This window comes from Equus quagga, chromosome 1 (assembly GCF_021613505.1).
Source record: "Equus quagga isolate Etosha38 chromosome 1, UCLA_HA_Equagga_1.0, whole genome shotgun sequence".
Lineage (NCBI taxonomy): Eukaryota > Metazoa > Chordata > Mammalia > Perissodactyla > Equidae > Equus > Equus quagga.
The window spans coordinates 138,478,295-138,495,378 of record NC_060267.1 but is presented as its reverse complement, the minus strand read 5'-3'; the positions used below and the strand labels follow the sequence as shown (position 1 = coordinate 138,495,378).

At 43.4% G+C, this 17,084-nt stretch overlaps 1 protein-coding gene across 3 annotated transcripts in view; it reads right to left on the bottom strand.

The window, feature by feature from the left end:
- The window catches only part of SCAP (SREBF chaperone), an 80,662-nt gene that overhangs the window by 31,380 nt on the left and 32,198 nt on the right, over positions 1 to 17,084 (bottom strand). For all 3 annotated transcript variants that reach the window (XM_046653434.1, XM_046653444.1, XM_046653453.1), the window contains exon 2: positions 11,462 to 11,681. In XM_046653434.1, the coding sequence (XP_046509390.1) occupies positions 11,462 to 11,583 (122 nt within the window). In that variant the 5' untranslated portion in view covers positions 11,584 to 11,681. The remainder of the gene's footprint in view (positions 1 to 11,461; positions 11,682 to 17,084) is intronic.

Sequence of the window (17,084 nt, the reverse complement as noted above, 5' to 3'; positions counted from 1 at the left end):
GAAGGTCTTTTTGTTTTGCTGTAATTAGGAATCCTATTGGCTTCATTCACTTGTAATTCCAGTTCCTTTCCCAGGTTTGGGAAGTTCTCAGTAATTATCTCTGAACAAACTCTCTGCTCCTTTCTCTCTCTTCTCCCTCTTGAATATCTATATTCCTTATGTTGCATTTCCTAATTGAGTCAGATATTTCTCGGAGAATTTCTTCATTTTTTTAAAGTCTCAGTTCTCTCTTCACCTACACCTGAAGCATTTCTACATTTCTGTCCTCTAAATTACTAATTTTGTCCTCCATACTGTCAGCTTTGTTTTTAAAGGTTTCTAGATTGTTTATTTCACTCATTGTGTTCTTCATCTCCAGCATTTCTGTTTGGTATTTTCTTTTTTGAGTTTCAATCTCTTTTGTGAAGAATTCCTTCTGCTCATTAATTTTATTCCTGAGTTCATTGAACTGAGTTTTCTTATACCTAGTTGAGTTTCCTCATGATAACTATTTTGAATTCTCTGTCATTTAGATTGTAAATTTCTGTGACTTCAGAAGTGGTTTCTGGAGACTTGTCAATTTCCTTCTGATCTGGAGTGTTAATGTATTTCTTCATGGTGTTTGATGAGGTAGACCTTTGCCAGCACATAGTGGTAGTATCTAGTCACAGATTCCACTGCCACCATGGCTGGGGTTGGGGGAGGCCCAGGAGCTGTTTTTTCTGAACCCCCCACATCCACTGGAACCCACAACTGGAAATTGTGGCCATCCACTGGAAGTTGTGCTGATAGGGATCTTCTGCGTTTGCCTGCTGGCCACTGCTACTTGACAGATCAAACATGTAGTTACTCTGGTATGGATCTGCTGACCCGGTTGTCTGGCCAAGCTGATGCACCAGGCCAGTGGAGAGGGAGGGAGGGACACTTTTTGTTGTGCACATAGCCCTCTCTGCACTCACTGGCAGCCCACCTGGGCTGCTGGGCTTGGCAGGGGTGCCCACATGGTGGCTGAGCCACCTAAGTGTGGAGCATTTCCACAGGCTAGTACGGAACTCTGAAAGTGAAAGTGTTTGCACAGTGGCCTGCCTGCTCCCTCGCCTCCTCTTAGAGTCACAAACAGCTGCTGTGTGAGGATCCATGACCTAGATTGCTGCCACTGGGGAGGGGGAGAAGATCCGCTCACCTCCTTCCACTGCTTCCTGGGGATCCAGTACCCCCACCTTCAGACTTACAGCTGCATGGGTCTCTCAGATGTCCTAGTGTGCTGTATGAGTACCCTCTGTTGGTTAATGAATGTCCTTTTGGTTGTATCTTAGCGTGGAGAGACAAAGGGAACATCTCACTCCACCATGATGATGACATCACTCCTCTTATAACCTTTTTAATGTTGTCTGATAATAAAATAGCCTCTCCAGCTCTCTTTTGGTTACTGTTTGGCATGGAATATCTTTTTCCATCCTCTCACTTTAACCTCTTTGTCTTCTTACATCTAAGTGTAGTGTATATCTAAAGTGTCTTGTAGACAGCATATAGATGGATTCCGTCTTTTTAAAATCTAATCTGCCAGTCTCTGTCTTTTAATAGGAGAGTTTAATCCATTCACATTTATGTGATTACTGATAAGGAAAGATTTACTTAGGCCATTTAGTTATTTGTTTTTTGAATGTCTTACAAGATTTTTATACTTCAGTTCCTCCATTGCTGCCTTTTTCTGTATTTGGTTGATTTTTTGTAGTGTGCCACTTTGATTCTCTTCTTTCCTTTTCTGCATATTTTAAAAGTCATTTTCTTAGTGGTTTCCTTGAGGATTGGAATTATTATTAACATCTTATAACAACCTAGATTGAATAGTGTTGTTAGAGAGGGGTTCAACAGCAGATTTGAGCAGGCAGAAGAAAGGATTAGCAATTTTGAAAATAAGAAATGAAATTATCCAGTCTGAGGAACTTACTTTCAATAGTGTATACTGGGTTTCTATACATCTTTGTCTCTCCCCTTTTATATTGTTATTGCCACAGGTTACACTTTATAGATTGTATGCCCACTAACATAGATTTAAAATTATTGTTTAATGCATTTGTTGCCTTTTAAATCACAAAAGACAAAAAGTTACAAACCAAACCAAAAGTATAATAATACTGGTTAACCCTACTAGTGTTCTCTATTCTTTCTTACTGTTTCAAATTACTGTCTAGTGTCCTTCCCTTTCAGCTTGAAGGAGACGTCCTTTAGTGGTTCTTGTAGGGCAGGTCCACTGGTAACAAATTCCCTCAGCTTTTGTTTGTCTGAAAATATCTTAAATTTTTCCTTCATTATTGAAGGATAGTTTTGTAGAATACAGAATTCTTGGTTGGGTTTTTCTTCATTCAGGACTTTAAATATGTCATCCCACTGCCTTCTGGCCTCCACGGTTTCTGAGGAGAAAAAACCAGCTATTAATCTTATTGAGAATCCCTTGTATGTGAAGAGTTGCTTCTGTCTTGCTACTTTCAAAAGCTTAGGTCAGCTGTTTGGAAGTAGGTGTCAAGGGCTGTCTTAGCTAAAGTTAGCTAAGCTAAAGTTCTGCTGGGGAAAGCTCTGTGCAACGCATGGGCTCACCCCTGGGCTGTAGGTGCAAAAAGAAGTCAGGGGACCCAGATCAATCCAAGTGCCTTCCAACTATTTGCTCACGTAAGCCTCATCACAACCCAATGAGGCCTGCAGGAGCTATACCCCCACAAGAAAGTGATAGAACCAGTATGTGAACACAGGCAGTCTGGCCCCAGTCTGTACTCTTAATATCACACTACACTACCCTGTATTACATTTGTGTTTTGTTTAAAAATTTAAATGACCATATATTCCTCTTAATATAGGTAAAAGAAAAATATTTTACAAGACAGCTGGAGCTTTAGCTCCATCATAAGATGAAGGCAGGCAGCACATTTTATTTATTCTACATATACTTTCCACATAATAGTTGCTCAAAAACACTGACTAAACTAAAAGCAGCCTGTTTCTCAAGATTTGAAATATTAAAAACAGCTGTGAATTCCAGGGGTCTAAACATTCCAGCAGGAAGAGAAAGAAGGGAAGTACACTCCAGAAGGGAAGTACACTCCAGAACATCCAATTTCCTAGGATAAAGTCTCTTAGGAAAAAGTCCACAGGCCTTGAAATGCTTAAAATGGCTCACAGTCATTCTCCAACCTCGCCCTGCAGCCATACACAACTCCTCTCTTGCTTCTAAGGTTCTGCACCTGCTGGAACACTCTTGCCCATTCTTCTCCTAGATATCTCATCTTCAAGGCCTCAGCTGTAGTATCACTTGCCCCAGGAAGTCTTTCCTCTTACCCCAAAGTCTGGATCGCGGTTCCTCCTCCTATGAGCTGCCAAAGTGCTCCAAAGAGGCACATATTTCAGAGATATTGCAGGTTCAGTTGAGAACCTCAATAAAGTGAATATGGCAATAAAGCGAGTCACAGATATTTTGTGGTTTCCCAGTGCATATAAAAGTTATGTTTAAGCTATACTGTAGTCTATTAAATGTGCAATAGCATTATGTCCAAAAAAAGTACACGCCTTAATTAAAAAATACTTTATTGCTAAAAAATGCTAAGCATCATCTAAGCCTTCAGCAAATTGTACTCCTTTTGCTGGTGGAGGGTCCTGCCCTCCATGCAGCATCTGCAAAGTGCAATAAAGCAAAGCACAATAAAACAAAGTATGCCTGTACTCATCCAACATGGTTCTTATCACTGACAGTGGACCTGCCTGTTACCGTCTCTGTACCAACGATGATGATTTCTAACTCTCATAGAGCATGTACTATGTGCCAGGGACCAATCCAAGTGCCTTCCAACTATCTGCTCACGTAAGCCTCATCACAACCCAACGAGGCCTGCAGGAGCCATACCCCCGCTAAAAAGTGATAGAACCAGTATGTGAGCACAGGCAGTCTGTGCTCTTAACATCACACTACACTACCCTGTATTACATTTGTGTTTTGTTTAAAAATTTAAATGACCATATATTCCTTTTAATATAGGCAAAAGAAAAATATTTCACAAAAATGCAAAATGCCAAGGGAATAATCACTGTCTGTGGCTACCAAATTCTAGACCAAAAGGAAAGCTTAGAAGAAAAGTGTCAATTTTCAGAAGTAAAAATACTCACTTTTCCAAGGTCAGAAAAAAGACTAAAGACATTTAAAGAAAGAAGCTATCTGAGGATTTCTACTACCACCCTATGCTGCTTCCGTGAAACTCATTTCTAGGACTAGATCACATCTTGGTTTACTCTGATCCCACAGGGGCAAAGGAAATTAACAGGTCTCCAAAACCTCTTCTGCCTTTCCTGTCTCAGCTCCATCCATCCAGCCACCCAGGCCAAGCATTTTGATCTTGACTCCTCTTTCTCTCACACTCCATATCTGGTCCTCAGAAAATCCTGAGGACTCCACCGTCAAAATCTATCCAGACTCAGCCACATCTCACCACCTCCAGAGCTTCCACTTAGACTAAACAACAAACAACTCTCACCTGGAAAAATGCACTAGCCTAGCTAGACCCCCTGCTTCTACTCCTGAAATCACTTCCTTGTCTCCTATTCAGGTATAGAACTGCAGTGCAAATCTCCCAGACCCCCAGGCCCAGCACCTTTCTGCTGCTGTGCCTGTACAGCCTTCTCCCCACATCTGGCCACCTACCACATCCCTACAGGCTACTGGTGCCCTACTCTTATCCCCCGATCCTATTTCTGGGCATGTTGGCTCCATTTCCAACTACCAGCACTTGCATCTGTTTGCCTGAGAGTGTTCTATTACTGCTGGAGGCCTCTCTGCCTAAGTGAGACAGATCACAAATGCCGTGAATTAATGCTAGCTGGAAGCAGCCCTCAATCAGTGGTTGATATTATTACTATACAGATTAGGGGTTGGCAAACTAGAACCCATGGCCTGTTTTTGTGTGGTCTGTGAGCTAAGAATGGTTTTTCACATTTTTAAAGGGTTATATAAGGCCAGCCTGGTGACGCAGTGGTTAAGTGCGCACGTTCTGCTTTCCCAGCCTGAGGTTCGCCGGTTCGAATACGGCACCACTTGGCAAGCCATGCTCTGGCAGGCATCCCACATAAAGTAGAGGAAGCTGGGCATGGATGTGAGCTCAGGGCCAGTCTTCCTCAGCAAAAGGAGAAGGACTGGCAGCAGATGTTAGCTCAGGGCTAATCTTCCTCAAAAAAGGGGGGGAGTTATATAAAACAAACAAACTGAAAAAACAAAGAAAAATACACAAAAGAGACTATGTGTGGTGTGGCCTTACTATCTGGCCCTTTAGGGAGAGTTTGCTAACCCTGGCACAGCCAGTCCAGCTGGCCCAGACTCAGGTAGGGAGCTCTGAGGTGGACGTCCTGCACTGTTTCTCAGCATTTCCCAGTGAGATTACTCTCAGCTGCCCATGGTAGTAACTTGTAGGACAATGCACATTCCCTCCCACCTCACTTTCCCACCTCCCTACCAGTGTCCATTTCATCTCATACATAAGCTACATGTACTCAAATCTTTGTTTCAGGGGAAGCCCAAACTAAAATGCTCCCTACCACCAAAATGCTAGCCAAATTCCTGCTTATCCTTCAAGGCAGCACTGCCTCTCTACTCCTCCACCTCCAGGCAGTTAGGCACACCTCTCCTCAGTACTCCCATGGTAACCTGCAAACACTGACCCCAGAGGCTTCTATTCATCTGCTTGATTAACATAAGAAATGTGTGGGAAGGGGACATGCCATTTCAGTTTCAGCATCTCCAATACTAGCCACATGGAAGATGTTCAAGAAATGTGTGCTAAGGGGCCAGTCCAGGGTGTAGTGGTTAAGCTCACGCGCTGTACTTTGGCACCCAGGGTTTGCCAGTTTGGATCCTGGGCATGGACCTACACACCGTTCATCAAGCCATGCTGTGGCAGCATCCCACATACAAAATAGAGGAAGAGCGGCACAAATGTTAGCTCAGCAACAATCTTCCTCAAGCAAAAAGAAGAAGACTAGCAACAGATGTTAGCTCAGGGCCAATCTTCCTCAGCAAAAAATAAAGTATGTTAATTGTTTATCTACCAAATGCTTTACCCAAGACTAGCTTCATGGATGTGCAACGTGTATGGCTGCACAAGACCCCACATTCAGAAAGGCCTACTGCTTGGAGTTTACTGCTCTGCAGTAGTTGTATGGAAATTCTTAATAAATTTGCCTTTAAACTTGTATTTTGTAAGTGAAGTCCATCACAATGAAGCATATGTCTCATGAGGGTTTGGAGTGTAGGTTCACACATGGTCCCTCCTCCCTGAGATAGGTTCTTGCCTACCAGCTCTCCTGCCCCCTTGTATCCCACGACCTGGCCTTCCCCTCCCTGTCTAAGTATCCCATTTTCTGCTGCCCCCTGGCAGGGGCCTGAATGTAAAAACAAGGAGACTTGGGGTCAGATGTGCATACTCCACTGTATCCTGGGGCAGGGTGAGGCAATGGCCACCACCATCCCAGGCCGACAGCACCATAAGCACATCTGGTGGGCATTTTGGTAGGGGCAAGTCTTTCACCCACTCCCATCCAAGCATATTTTAGTACCTTTAATGGTACTTTTCCCCTCCTTTTGAATAAGCAGCCCTGCATTTTCACATTGCATGAGGTCCCACAAGTTACACAGATGGTCTTGGCTCTATATCTCCCATTCTCACTCCCAGTTATCTGTGATGGAGACCTCAGGAGACAGTGAAGGCATACAGAAAGAGCAACCTCACAAACGACACTCAGAGAAGATGTTGCATGAGACACTTCCCTGGAGACCTCAGGAGTGGGAGGTATTTTTTCTCCTCCCTTCTCAGGGGAAAACAACACAGGATCAGGGGTGGGATAGTGAAAGAACAGATGGGGATATTTCTAAGATCTCCTGATCTCTCTTCTCTGAAGCAATGTGGAGTGGTAAAGATGTCTTTGATCTCCTATGGGCTCTCCAGAGCTTTTTCGGAGCTTGTTTGTGAGGCCAGGGGTAACTTCTGCCTGGGGAGAGACTCCGGTTTTGGAATGCTGAGCAGGTCAGTGCCCTGGAGCAGCTGCAGGAGTTAGTTCCTTTGCCTCTCGAGTCTAGGCTTTAGGGCAGAGGTCAATGGTGCTTTGGGACTTCCTTCTCAGATATCCAGCTGGCCTCTCCAAAGCACAGGCAGAGACAAGGCTTCAGTGACTTAGCTTTCTTTCTTGTTCACAAAAAGCGAATATAAATGTGTCTAGAGAGTGACCATATGGGCACAGAAAGAGGGAACCTGTGTGCACACCCCCCCAAAGGGGCGATGGTGATCATGAGGAAATGTGAGATGTGGGCAGACAAGGGAGAGAGGTTGAGAAGAGGAAGCCACTGCAACTGAGATGTCCAGCCTCAGCCTGAAGGTACTTCTTTCCTCCAGAGAAAAGGAGGAGGAAAGGGACCAAGTCTGTTCTTAAATACCCATCAGGCCACAGGATTATTATCCTTCAGGAGATTTATAATGTCCTCATTGTGATTCTGACTTGCTCTCCAAGTTTAAATCCACCTTCTATAACCATGAGCAGTAGCTGTGGAATCACAAGTGACCCAATGACCCTTACATTAACCTCAGACCTGCACCATAAGGCAGTCCAGCTAGCCTGGCATCTAGGCACTCTTCCCTCATCCCACAGTGCTTCCACCACTTCCCAGGGCAGGTCTGGAGCAACAGCACTCTCTGCCTTGCTGGGCTGCTGCTGGGCCACACCTCAGGTCCTGGTGACCTAACCTCTAGGAAGTGTAAACAGACACCTCTTGCCACAGTGCCCACTTGCTACAAGTTTCATCCGATTTTCCCAGAGGAAACAGCATTCCCTGCTCCCAGGGTGATCCGGTGGTGATGAATAGGGTCCACAGCCCAGCACGCTGCTAGATCTGAACAGGGATATCAAGTGCAGCAGTTCTTTGGGTTCAAGCTGAACAAGTCTCTCATTCCAGGAACAATAAAAGGTAAGCAATTCAATGGAACCTAAGTATCTAATAAAACTACTAAAAGCTGTCTATTATTCACACTGTTTTCTGCAGGCAAGCTGAGGCTCTGGCAGAAAGGGAAACTCTCTGGACAGAAGAGCTTCCCGGGGGAGAAGAGGATAGTGAGGCTTGTGCCCTGGGTCCATGATCTCTGGTCTCCTGGCCATAAAGGCCCAGAATCTGTGCATTCTCTGATACAAGCTTTATCGCCTTTGGAGGCTGGGAGACTACATCTAGCCTTGGAAATTTTTTCCTAAGCCAATCAGATTTTAAGAAAAGTTTTTAAAAAACTCCTTTAAGATCACATGACAAAGATGCTGGTTTGGGAAAATAAGTACACAGCACCAAGAATGTGATAGGCTGGTTTTTCTCTTCAAAGAAAAGCAGAGTGACTGCAAAGACAAGAAGAAACCATTGTGCCCTCGGAGGGGGGGAGTTCTTAGAGGGGATGCCAGGGTATTACCTCCCTGTCATTTTGTTGGGGGAGCAGTGAGCTGAATGACCACGACCATAAACAGGAAAGCAGGAGAGGAATATGCCACTTATTCTTCCCGCAGGGCTCGGCTTAGCTGTTCTCTTCCCAGGAAGCCTCCCTGACACTGCCTCCCTTTGCACCGAGGCTAGGCCACATCTGCTATGCACGACATCCAACGGCACCGCAATGGTCTCTCTCGGCCAAGACTGTGGGTTGTTGAGGGGATGGACTGTGTTCTGCATCATTGGTCTGGCATAGTACCTGGCAAATATTAAAGCCATCTTTATTGTGGTGGCTATAAAACCCAACTTTATGCTCTCTCAACTTCTGTTATGTAGGGCCACTGCCTCAAAAAGCCTCTCTGTTCCCTGTCCAGGCAGATCCTGCCGGGCCCTGCTCCTGGCCCACTGCAGGTGATAGCCTCTTTCTCAAGCTTCTTGTTCAAGGAGCAAATTCCTTGCAATCAAAGGTATCAGCACCAAATAGTGTTACTCAAAAAATTCCTATCACCATGCTGAAGTAGAAAAAGTACAGATTCTGTTCTGCCACACAGACCTGCCAGTGCAGCAGTTATCCCTTACCAGCTCTCCACTCTAGTTTCATCAACTTTAGAGAACTCGGGAATAACACCACCTCCAAGGATGTTAGGCAACCAAAGGAAATGTCGTGTCTGGAAGCACCTGAGGACCTCCGAAGCCAGTGGTCAATGAAGATGTCTTCCCTTCCTTCTCATCAGACCAATCCTACCCTGAGCCTCGTCCACCCTTTTCTCAGGACTGATGTCCAGCCAAGAGCACTGGTCGGATATGATGCAGGCCTGTGCCAGGCTGGGCTGCATCTGGGCTCTACTGTTTGTTAAATATTGTTATCACCACATCTGCCTCTTACCCAACCCTCCATCCCATTCTAAATGACCCTGAGTCAAGGAGGTATCCTCCATACTTGAGACCTTAAGCATCTCATAAAATTTTCCTATCAGAGGCCCAACATCATAAATCCAAGGACAATCTGTTTTGAAACACTTGTGTGATCTCAAATTATTCATTCAAAGATAAGGCCAACTGTACCCAAGCAGCTGCTATATACATATCCTACATTCTCTGTCCAGAAAACTGCCTGGTCCCAGCTGGCTACACCCAATCCCCAGAAAATGAATAGCAAAGAGGAAACATCGTTCCCTTTTCCTGTAGCTAGAGCTGTCTTTGTGGAGTGGAATCACAACTACCACCTCTTCAACTAAAACTGCCCATACAGAATACAAGTTTAATTCAGTGTATTCCTCCATCATGTATTTCCTCACCAACTTCCAATGTGCAAAGGCACAGACAAAGAGGCCACCAAGGAACTGAGAATTCAGTGGAGGGGGAGCTGAATCCCACCTCTTCAAGAGAAGGCAACATGAGTGAAAACCACCATAAATGTCATTACAAACTGTTGCTCCAGAAATTAGAATAAAAGAAAAAAATACTTTTAGCTGAGATGTGGTAGAACTTCAGATAAATTTTCAAGAAAGACCCAGCCTAGTGGTTCTCAGTATGTGGTCCCCAGACTTGGGAACTTGTTAGAGATGCTAACTGCGGGGCCTATCCCAGAACTGATGAATGAGAAACACTGGGGTGGGGCCTAGCAATGTGTCTTTCAATATGCCCTCCAGGTGATTCTGATGCTGACTCAGGTCTGAGTACCACTGCCTTAGCAAATAGGCCAGGCCTAGAAAAGTATGATTTGAAAGAGAGAGATGGGTCAATTAGCTTAAACGGAAAAAACAAACCAACTCAAGAGTTGGGTTCTCAGAGCATTCCTAATTCATCAGTTACAGGATGTAGCCACAACTATCTTATTTTGTACAACACAATTTAACAAAGTTTAAACATCAGGACAAATACACTGAGCCAGAGTGAGGAATCCGGGTGACAGAATACCACAGGTATAGGCACCACAATCTCCAGACCTGGATTTGAACCCCAGTTTCTCTACTTATTAATTGTGTAGACCAGGCAAGTTTCTAATCCTCCATCCCTATTTTGTTAAATGGAAATATAAATGGATCACTTTCCAAAGTTATTATGAGAATTGATGAGACATTTAATCATACACCTGAAGCACCAACACAGCACCCAGCAGGAAATTCTCAATGAATGATGCTCATCTTAGTTCTAATTAGGGAAGAGGTTGGGATCATTAACAACTGAACATCGAGTTCAGTCCTGAGCCATCCTCCTTCTGGTACAGCACTGAAAACATCTATAAATACTAGATGTACAATTAATCTGGAAACCAGAATTCTTTCCAGATGCAAAGATAATAAGATGGGCTCTTTTCATGGCTGTTAGTGTTTTCCATCAGATACCATCTTAGATCAAGCCTCTCCTATTACAATGTCATTATCAGCCACGGTCTTCAGACTTCTACAGGGCCCTGTGACAGAAAGACAGACATGGACTGAGGGCAGTTACAGTTCCCTCAACAGTCCTTGGTGAGCACAGAAGTCCCCAAGAATCAACAAGAGGACAGAAGGAGGCTCCATGTGAACACAAGAAAATGACTAGACTGCAGAGAACCCAGTCTCGAAGGCTAGCCTGCAAGGTGGTGCCCAAGGAATTGCTCGAATGGACTTTGCCTTGCAACACGTGAAGGCTCCTGCTCTTAACCAGGTACCAAAATGAAACTGCCACTGTTGAAAAAGAAAATTAAAAGAGTGTGCCTTTCAATTATCTTGCAGTTTCTTACAAGTGTCTAAACATTATTTTGAGGTAGATTACCAGTGATGTGAACAAACCTGGTGAATTACTAAGTCAGGGGGAGCCTGGACTGTTTTAAGTTAGTGGATAAACACTCCAGGACTAGAGCTCTCCACTCAACAGCTCCAACGAGCCTCAAGTTCCATTGTGTAAAAACCATACACAGTCTAAGGGCTACAGAGCAGCCAAGGTCAGGAAACCTACTGTCCCAAGGCTCCGCTCCACCATATCCAGGGCAACTCAGAAACATACCAGCAGCCTAAGATGCACAGCCCTGTGAAGAGGATGATGGGGATGGGGTAGGACGCACAGAGCAGCCCATGGTTGTAGAAGGCCTGAGATATCTTCTCACGCAGCCTTTCAGTCAGGGTCATCCTCAGTTGAAGTCACCTTGCTGCCATCCCGTAAAGTGACCATGGATCAGCCTGGCACACACTGGACAGCACTGACAATAGACATCATCTGCAGGTACCTGGCAAGAAGGGAAAAAAAACAATTATTGAGGAGTACTTGGTTCTGCACACTAGGGTTGCTGGGGTAGATAGCAGTGATCTGAGTGGGGAAGTGTTTCAGGACACCCACCTGCAAGGACTGGAGACATCAATCCTAACACACACACACACACAACTCTGGTCAGTTCTTAGTGACTGTGGGCAGTTTCTAAATCAGTCTAACCAAAGAAGCCAAAAAACTCCCCCTCTAGCTCTGGTAACAAACTCTCAACCCTCGTCCATATTACACATTTCTAAAATGGTGGCACAGGAAAGCACATCTGTGTATCAGACATCTCCTTCAGCTGCTCTCGGCGAAATGGGAGTTCTGGACACCCTCCTCCACCCATCTGTGCACAGGCCAGACTGAGATAAATCCTAGGGAAAAACTTTACATAGCGCTGACCCCTCAAAAGCCACATTCTTGCACAAACAGTGATTCACTGATAAAAAACGTTCAGTGGGGTCAGCCCTCAACATAAAGCCTAGGCCCCTGACATAAAGCAAATTTCACTGTGGTAGCTACATTAGGTGGAAGTCTCTGCTCTTGGTCCCGCAGCTGTTCCTGGGAGCATACAAGCAAAGGGCTCCTCCTACTCCTGCCTGCCCAGCAGCTGTCTCCTTTTGTGAGTAAGAGCAGCCTAGTGTGGCTCAGGGAACCACCTCACTCCACAGGATTTGGCCTGGACAGACTGTCAGTCAAGGTGCCCCTCCCTGACCCACGCCAGGCCAGTTGGGCCTCTCTCCCTGGACTTTGACTTGTGAGGAGAAAGAAGCAGGAACTGAATGTGGTAGTGTTTATACATCCCCAAGAGATTCCTGCTCCCAAGATTGCAGGCTGCTCTGACTCCAGTCCTTTCTAAAGACGAGTTCATCAGCTTTTCTTTCCAGTCCGTGAGCCATCCATATCCTTCCAGTAAATCCCCTTTTTGCTTGTGTGAGCCAAAGTTAATTTCTGTTGCTTCTAAGCAGAGAACTTTAAACCAATAAAATCAAGTAGGAAACTCTAGCAAATTGCCCAGGGATCTAGAATTCCCTTCTTACTGAGCTCTCCAATGGAATCCAAGTTTAAATCTACTTCTGTTCCATGTTGCTGTTTTCTTTGATCTGTGCTACAGGGAACCTGCCCAGACATGTGTCTTGGTTTGATGAGGCTCACTGATGAAAACCCAGGCCAAAGAGATGACTCCTCAGAAGTGTCAAGACCAGAAATGAGAAGTAAAAGGAGTCCTACAACAGCCAATTCACAAGAAGGAATGCTATCACTACTTCTACCTTCCTGGAAGCGCAAGCCTTAGGGGCACAGGCAATTTTCCAGTCCAGTAACCTTCTACGGAAATACAAAGAACTCTCTCTGGGTCAATTCAATAGGCAACGGAGAGAGGAGACAGTAGGTGACAGGTGCTGGACCAAAGAGCAGAGGGGTTCACAATAGCTCAACCATTCACAAGACTCACCTAGAGTATGACAGGTGAAAGAAGTCTCAAACAATGGACCTGCAGCAGGGGACCAGCGATAGTGTTCACCACCCAGCATAAACAAGGACTCTGGGGAAGCAACATTTCTGAAACAAACACTAACGAGATATACACATGCAGAGATACACTATCAAGAGGATCCCTGAAGACTGACAGTCAGAAACCAGTTGTAGCTTTTCCAATCTCGGTCTTCTGACAAGCCCCACAACTTTTCCCTTAAGTGAAGCCCTCCAGGAAATTCTAATCCTACTAATCCCAATCTCCTTCTCAGGCCTCTTCTGCAAACACATAAGCAACAAGGGAGGTGGTGGGGAGAGTCCCACCTTTGCAGTTCAGCTCTTACATGTGAAACAACTGACAGGAGAAAAAACTATCTAATTCACTTCCATTTTGCAGAAAATACAAATCTTTCTGACAGGATGTTAGTCAATTTCAGTTTCCATTGGTCTTTATTAGTTATACTAATTGTTAATTTTCACAGCACCTGGAAAACAAAGCTTAAAAAGAAAATCCAAATTCTAGTTTATTACACAGCCCACCTACCTGAACCTAGCAAGAGAAGACATATTCATCTCTACTCCACTGTATACATTTTTCTTTTTTTTTTGAGGAAGATCAGCCCTGAGCTAACTGCTGCCAATCCTCCTCTTTTTGCTGAGGAAGACTGGCCCTGAGCTAACATTCGTGCCCATCTTCCTCTACTTTATATGTGGGACGCCTACCACAGCATGGCATGCCAAGTAGTGCCATGTCTGCACCTGGGATCTGAACCGGTGAACCCTGGGCCACTGAAGCGGAACATGTGCAATTAACTGCTGTGCCACTGGGCCAGCCCCACCGTATACATCTTAATGCAAAGCTGTTACATAAAAATTAAAAAAAGCTATTACATAGCAAAATTTACTCAACCTGAACCAAAAACCTGTTTTTCTTATATTGCTCCACACTTACAGGTTTCTTCAGATCAAAAGCTACAGTTCTGCTTCTTGAATTTAAAGAGACACAATATACAGAAAGGATAGAGGCCCTGGAGGTCTGAGTGAACCACATTACATAAAAATGTATACATCCTCCCGTCTGCCTTTTCAGGAGACCCCACTACAAGCAAAAATAAAGGAATTTGCTATTAGAAACCCAAATTATAGAGCTGTACACATAAAGAAAAAACTACCGGAAGCAAGACAGAAGAATGGCCCTAAGGAAGTCTACAGAGAAGACAAGTCCAGATCAAGTGAGATCCTCTGGCTCACAAGATAAAGGGCACTGCACTAAGGACAGAATGGGTCCATGAGAGCAGAGTGGAGTGGCAGGCTCATCCTACTTTGTCACAGCATGCTTAAGGTGACTATGGTTCTGAACCCATCCCAAATGAGAAAATAAATGAGGAACCTTTAGAAAAACCCAAACACACAATATATATTAACATAAGACAGGATTAAAAAAAAAAGATGGTTTATTTTGTGCCTGTATTCATCAAACTCTCAGCATTCAACATTCTCTTCAACCAATTTGCACATATTAAGAATCAACCAAGAAAAGTAAATGTGACAAAGGCCCAAGGGAGGTGGAGACAGTAGGAAAAGTCCCACAGCTCTGTCCCACAGCTTTCCAGGATCATTTGTTGAAAATCCTTTCCATCTCGCTCAAGCTTCAGCCACAATGGGCCTATCGTGCTTGTTCTTATCCACAAACACTCACTATCCCATTTCTCTGGAATAAATCCCTAGAAGTGAAACTGCTGGGTAGTATGGTATGTTTAAGTTTTCTAAGAAATTGCCAAAATATTTTCCAGGGTACCCGTACCACTTTACATTCTCACCAGCAGCATATGAGAGATTTTGTTTCTTTGCATCCACACTAGCACTTGGTATTCCCTCTATTTTCTATTTTAGCTACCCTAATAGGTGTGTACTGATATCTAATTGGGTCTTAATGTGTATTTCCCTAATGGCTGGTGACACTGAACACGTGCGTGTGTGCATGTATGTGTGTATATTCCTTAAGATGTTATATATATGAGATCATGAGATTCACAAATAGAGTTTAACTTCTTTTCCAATCTGGATGCCTTTTATTTGTTTTTCTTGTAAAATTGTCCTGTCTAGAACTTCTAGTACAATGTTGAGTTGCAGTGGTGAGAATGGAATCCTCATCTTATTCCTGATCTCAGAAAGAGAGCATTCAATCTTTGATGATTAGGTCTGATATTACATGGCAGTTTTTCATAGATGCCCTTCATCAGGTTGAGGAGTCCCCTTCCATTCCTAGTTTGCTGAGTGGTTTTTTTTAATCATGAAAGTGTGGTATGCTTTTTTTGTGTTTTTTGAGATGATCATTTTTTTTTTATCCTAATAAGGTGCATTACACTGACTGATTTTTCTCACTTTGAACTAACTTTGCATTCCTGGGTATAATCCCTTTAAATGTTTCTAGACTCTGTTTGCTAATATTTTCTTGAGGACTTCTGTGTCTATATCCCTAAGGATACTGGTCTGCAGTTTTCCTTTTTTCTTTGTCTGGCTTTAGTATTAGGTTAATGCTGGCCTCATAGAATGACATGGGAAGTGCTCCCTCCTACTTTTTTGGAAGAGTTCATGATAAATCTTCTCTAAACATTCGGTAGAATTCATTAGCAAAGACATCTGATCTTGGGCTTTTTATTTGTGGGAAGTTTTTAAATTATTAACTCAATCTTTTTACTTCTTATAAGTCTATTCAGACTTTCTATTTTTTCTTAAGTTTTGTTAGTTTGTGTGTTTCCTGGAATTTGTCCATTTCATCTAGGCTATCTAATTTACTAGCATAGTATTTACTGTTCATAGTGTTTTATAATCATTTTTATTTCTGAAAAGTTGGTAGTAATGTCCCTCATTTCATTAATGATTCTAGTAATTTGAGTCCTCTCGTTTTTTCTTGGTCATTCTAGCTGAAAGTTTGTCAATTTTGCTATCTTTTAAAAGAACCAACTTTTGGTTTTATTTACTCTATATTTTTTTGTTTTTTGAGGAAGATTAGCCCTGAGCTAACATCTGTTGCCAATCCTCCTCTTTTTGCTGAGGAGGACTGACCCTGAGCTAACATCCATGCCCATCTTCCTCTACTTTGTATGTGGGATGCCTACCACAGCATGGCTTGTCAAGCGGCGCCATGTCTGCACCCAGGATCTGAACTGGCAAACCCCAGGCTGCCAAAGTGGAATGTGCTCACTTAACCACTGCACCACCAGGTCGACCCCTATTTACTCTATTGTTTTCTTAATCTCTATTCCTTTGTTTCCACTCTAGTCTATTTTTTTCTTCCTTTTGTTTGCCTTGGCTTTATTTTGCTCTTCTTTTTCTAGTTTCTCAAAGTAGTTAAGGTTATTGATTTGAAATCTTTCTTCTTTCTTAATATAGGCATTTACAGCTATAAATTTCCCTCCAAACACTACTTTAGCTGCATGCCATAAGTTTCCACATGTTGTGAGTTTTGTTTTTTTCATTAATCTCAAAGTATTTTCTTTGATCTATTGAGATTTCCTTATATATTCTAGATATGAGTCTTTGTCAGATTTGCTGTTTGCAAATATTTTCTCCCAGTCTGTAGCTTGTCTCTCTTTTTATTCTTTTCAAAGACTCTTTGACAGAGCCAAAATTTCTAATTTTGATGAAGTCTAATTTACTCATTTTTTTTCCTTTATGGATCATACTTTAAGGGTCATGTATAAGAATTCTTCAACAAGCCCCACTTCTGAAAATCTTCTCTGACGTTTTCTCCTAAGTGTTTTTACAGTTTTACATTTAAATCTATGGCCCGTTTCAGTTACTTTTTGTGTAAGACGTGAGCTTTAGGTCTAGGTGATTTTTGTCCCCTTCCCTATGGATATCCAGTTGTTCTAGCTCCAGCTGTTAAAAAGACTACCCTTTT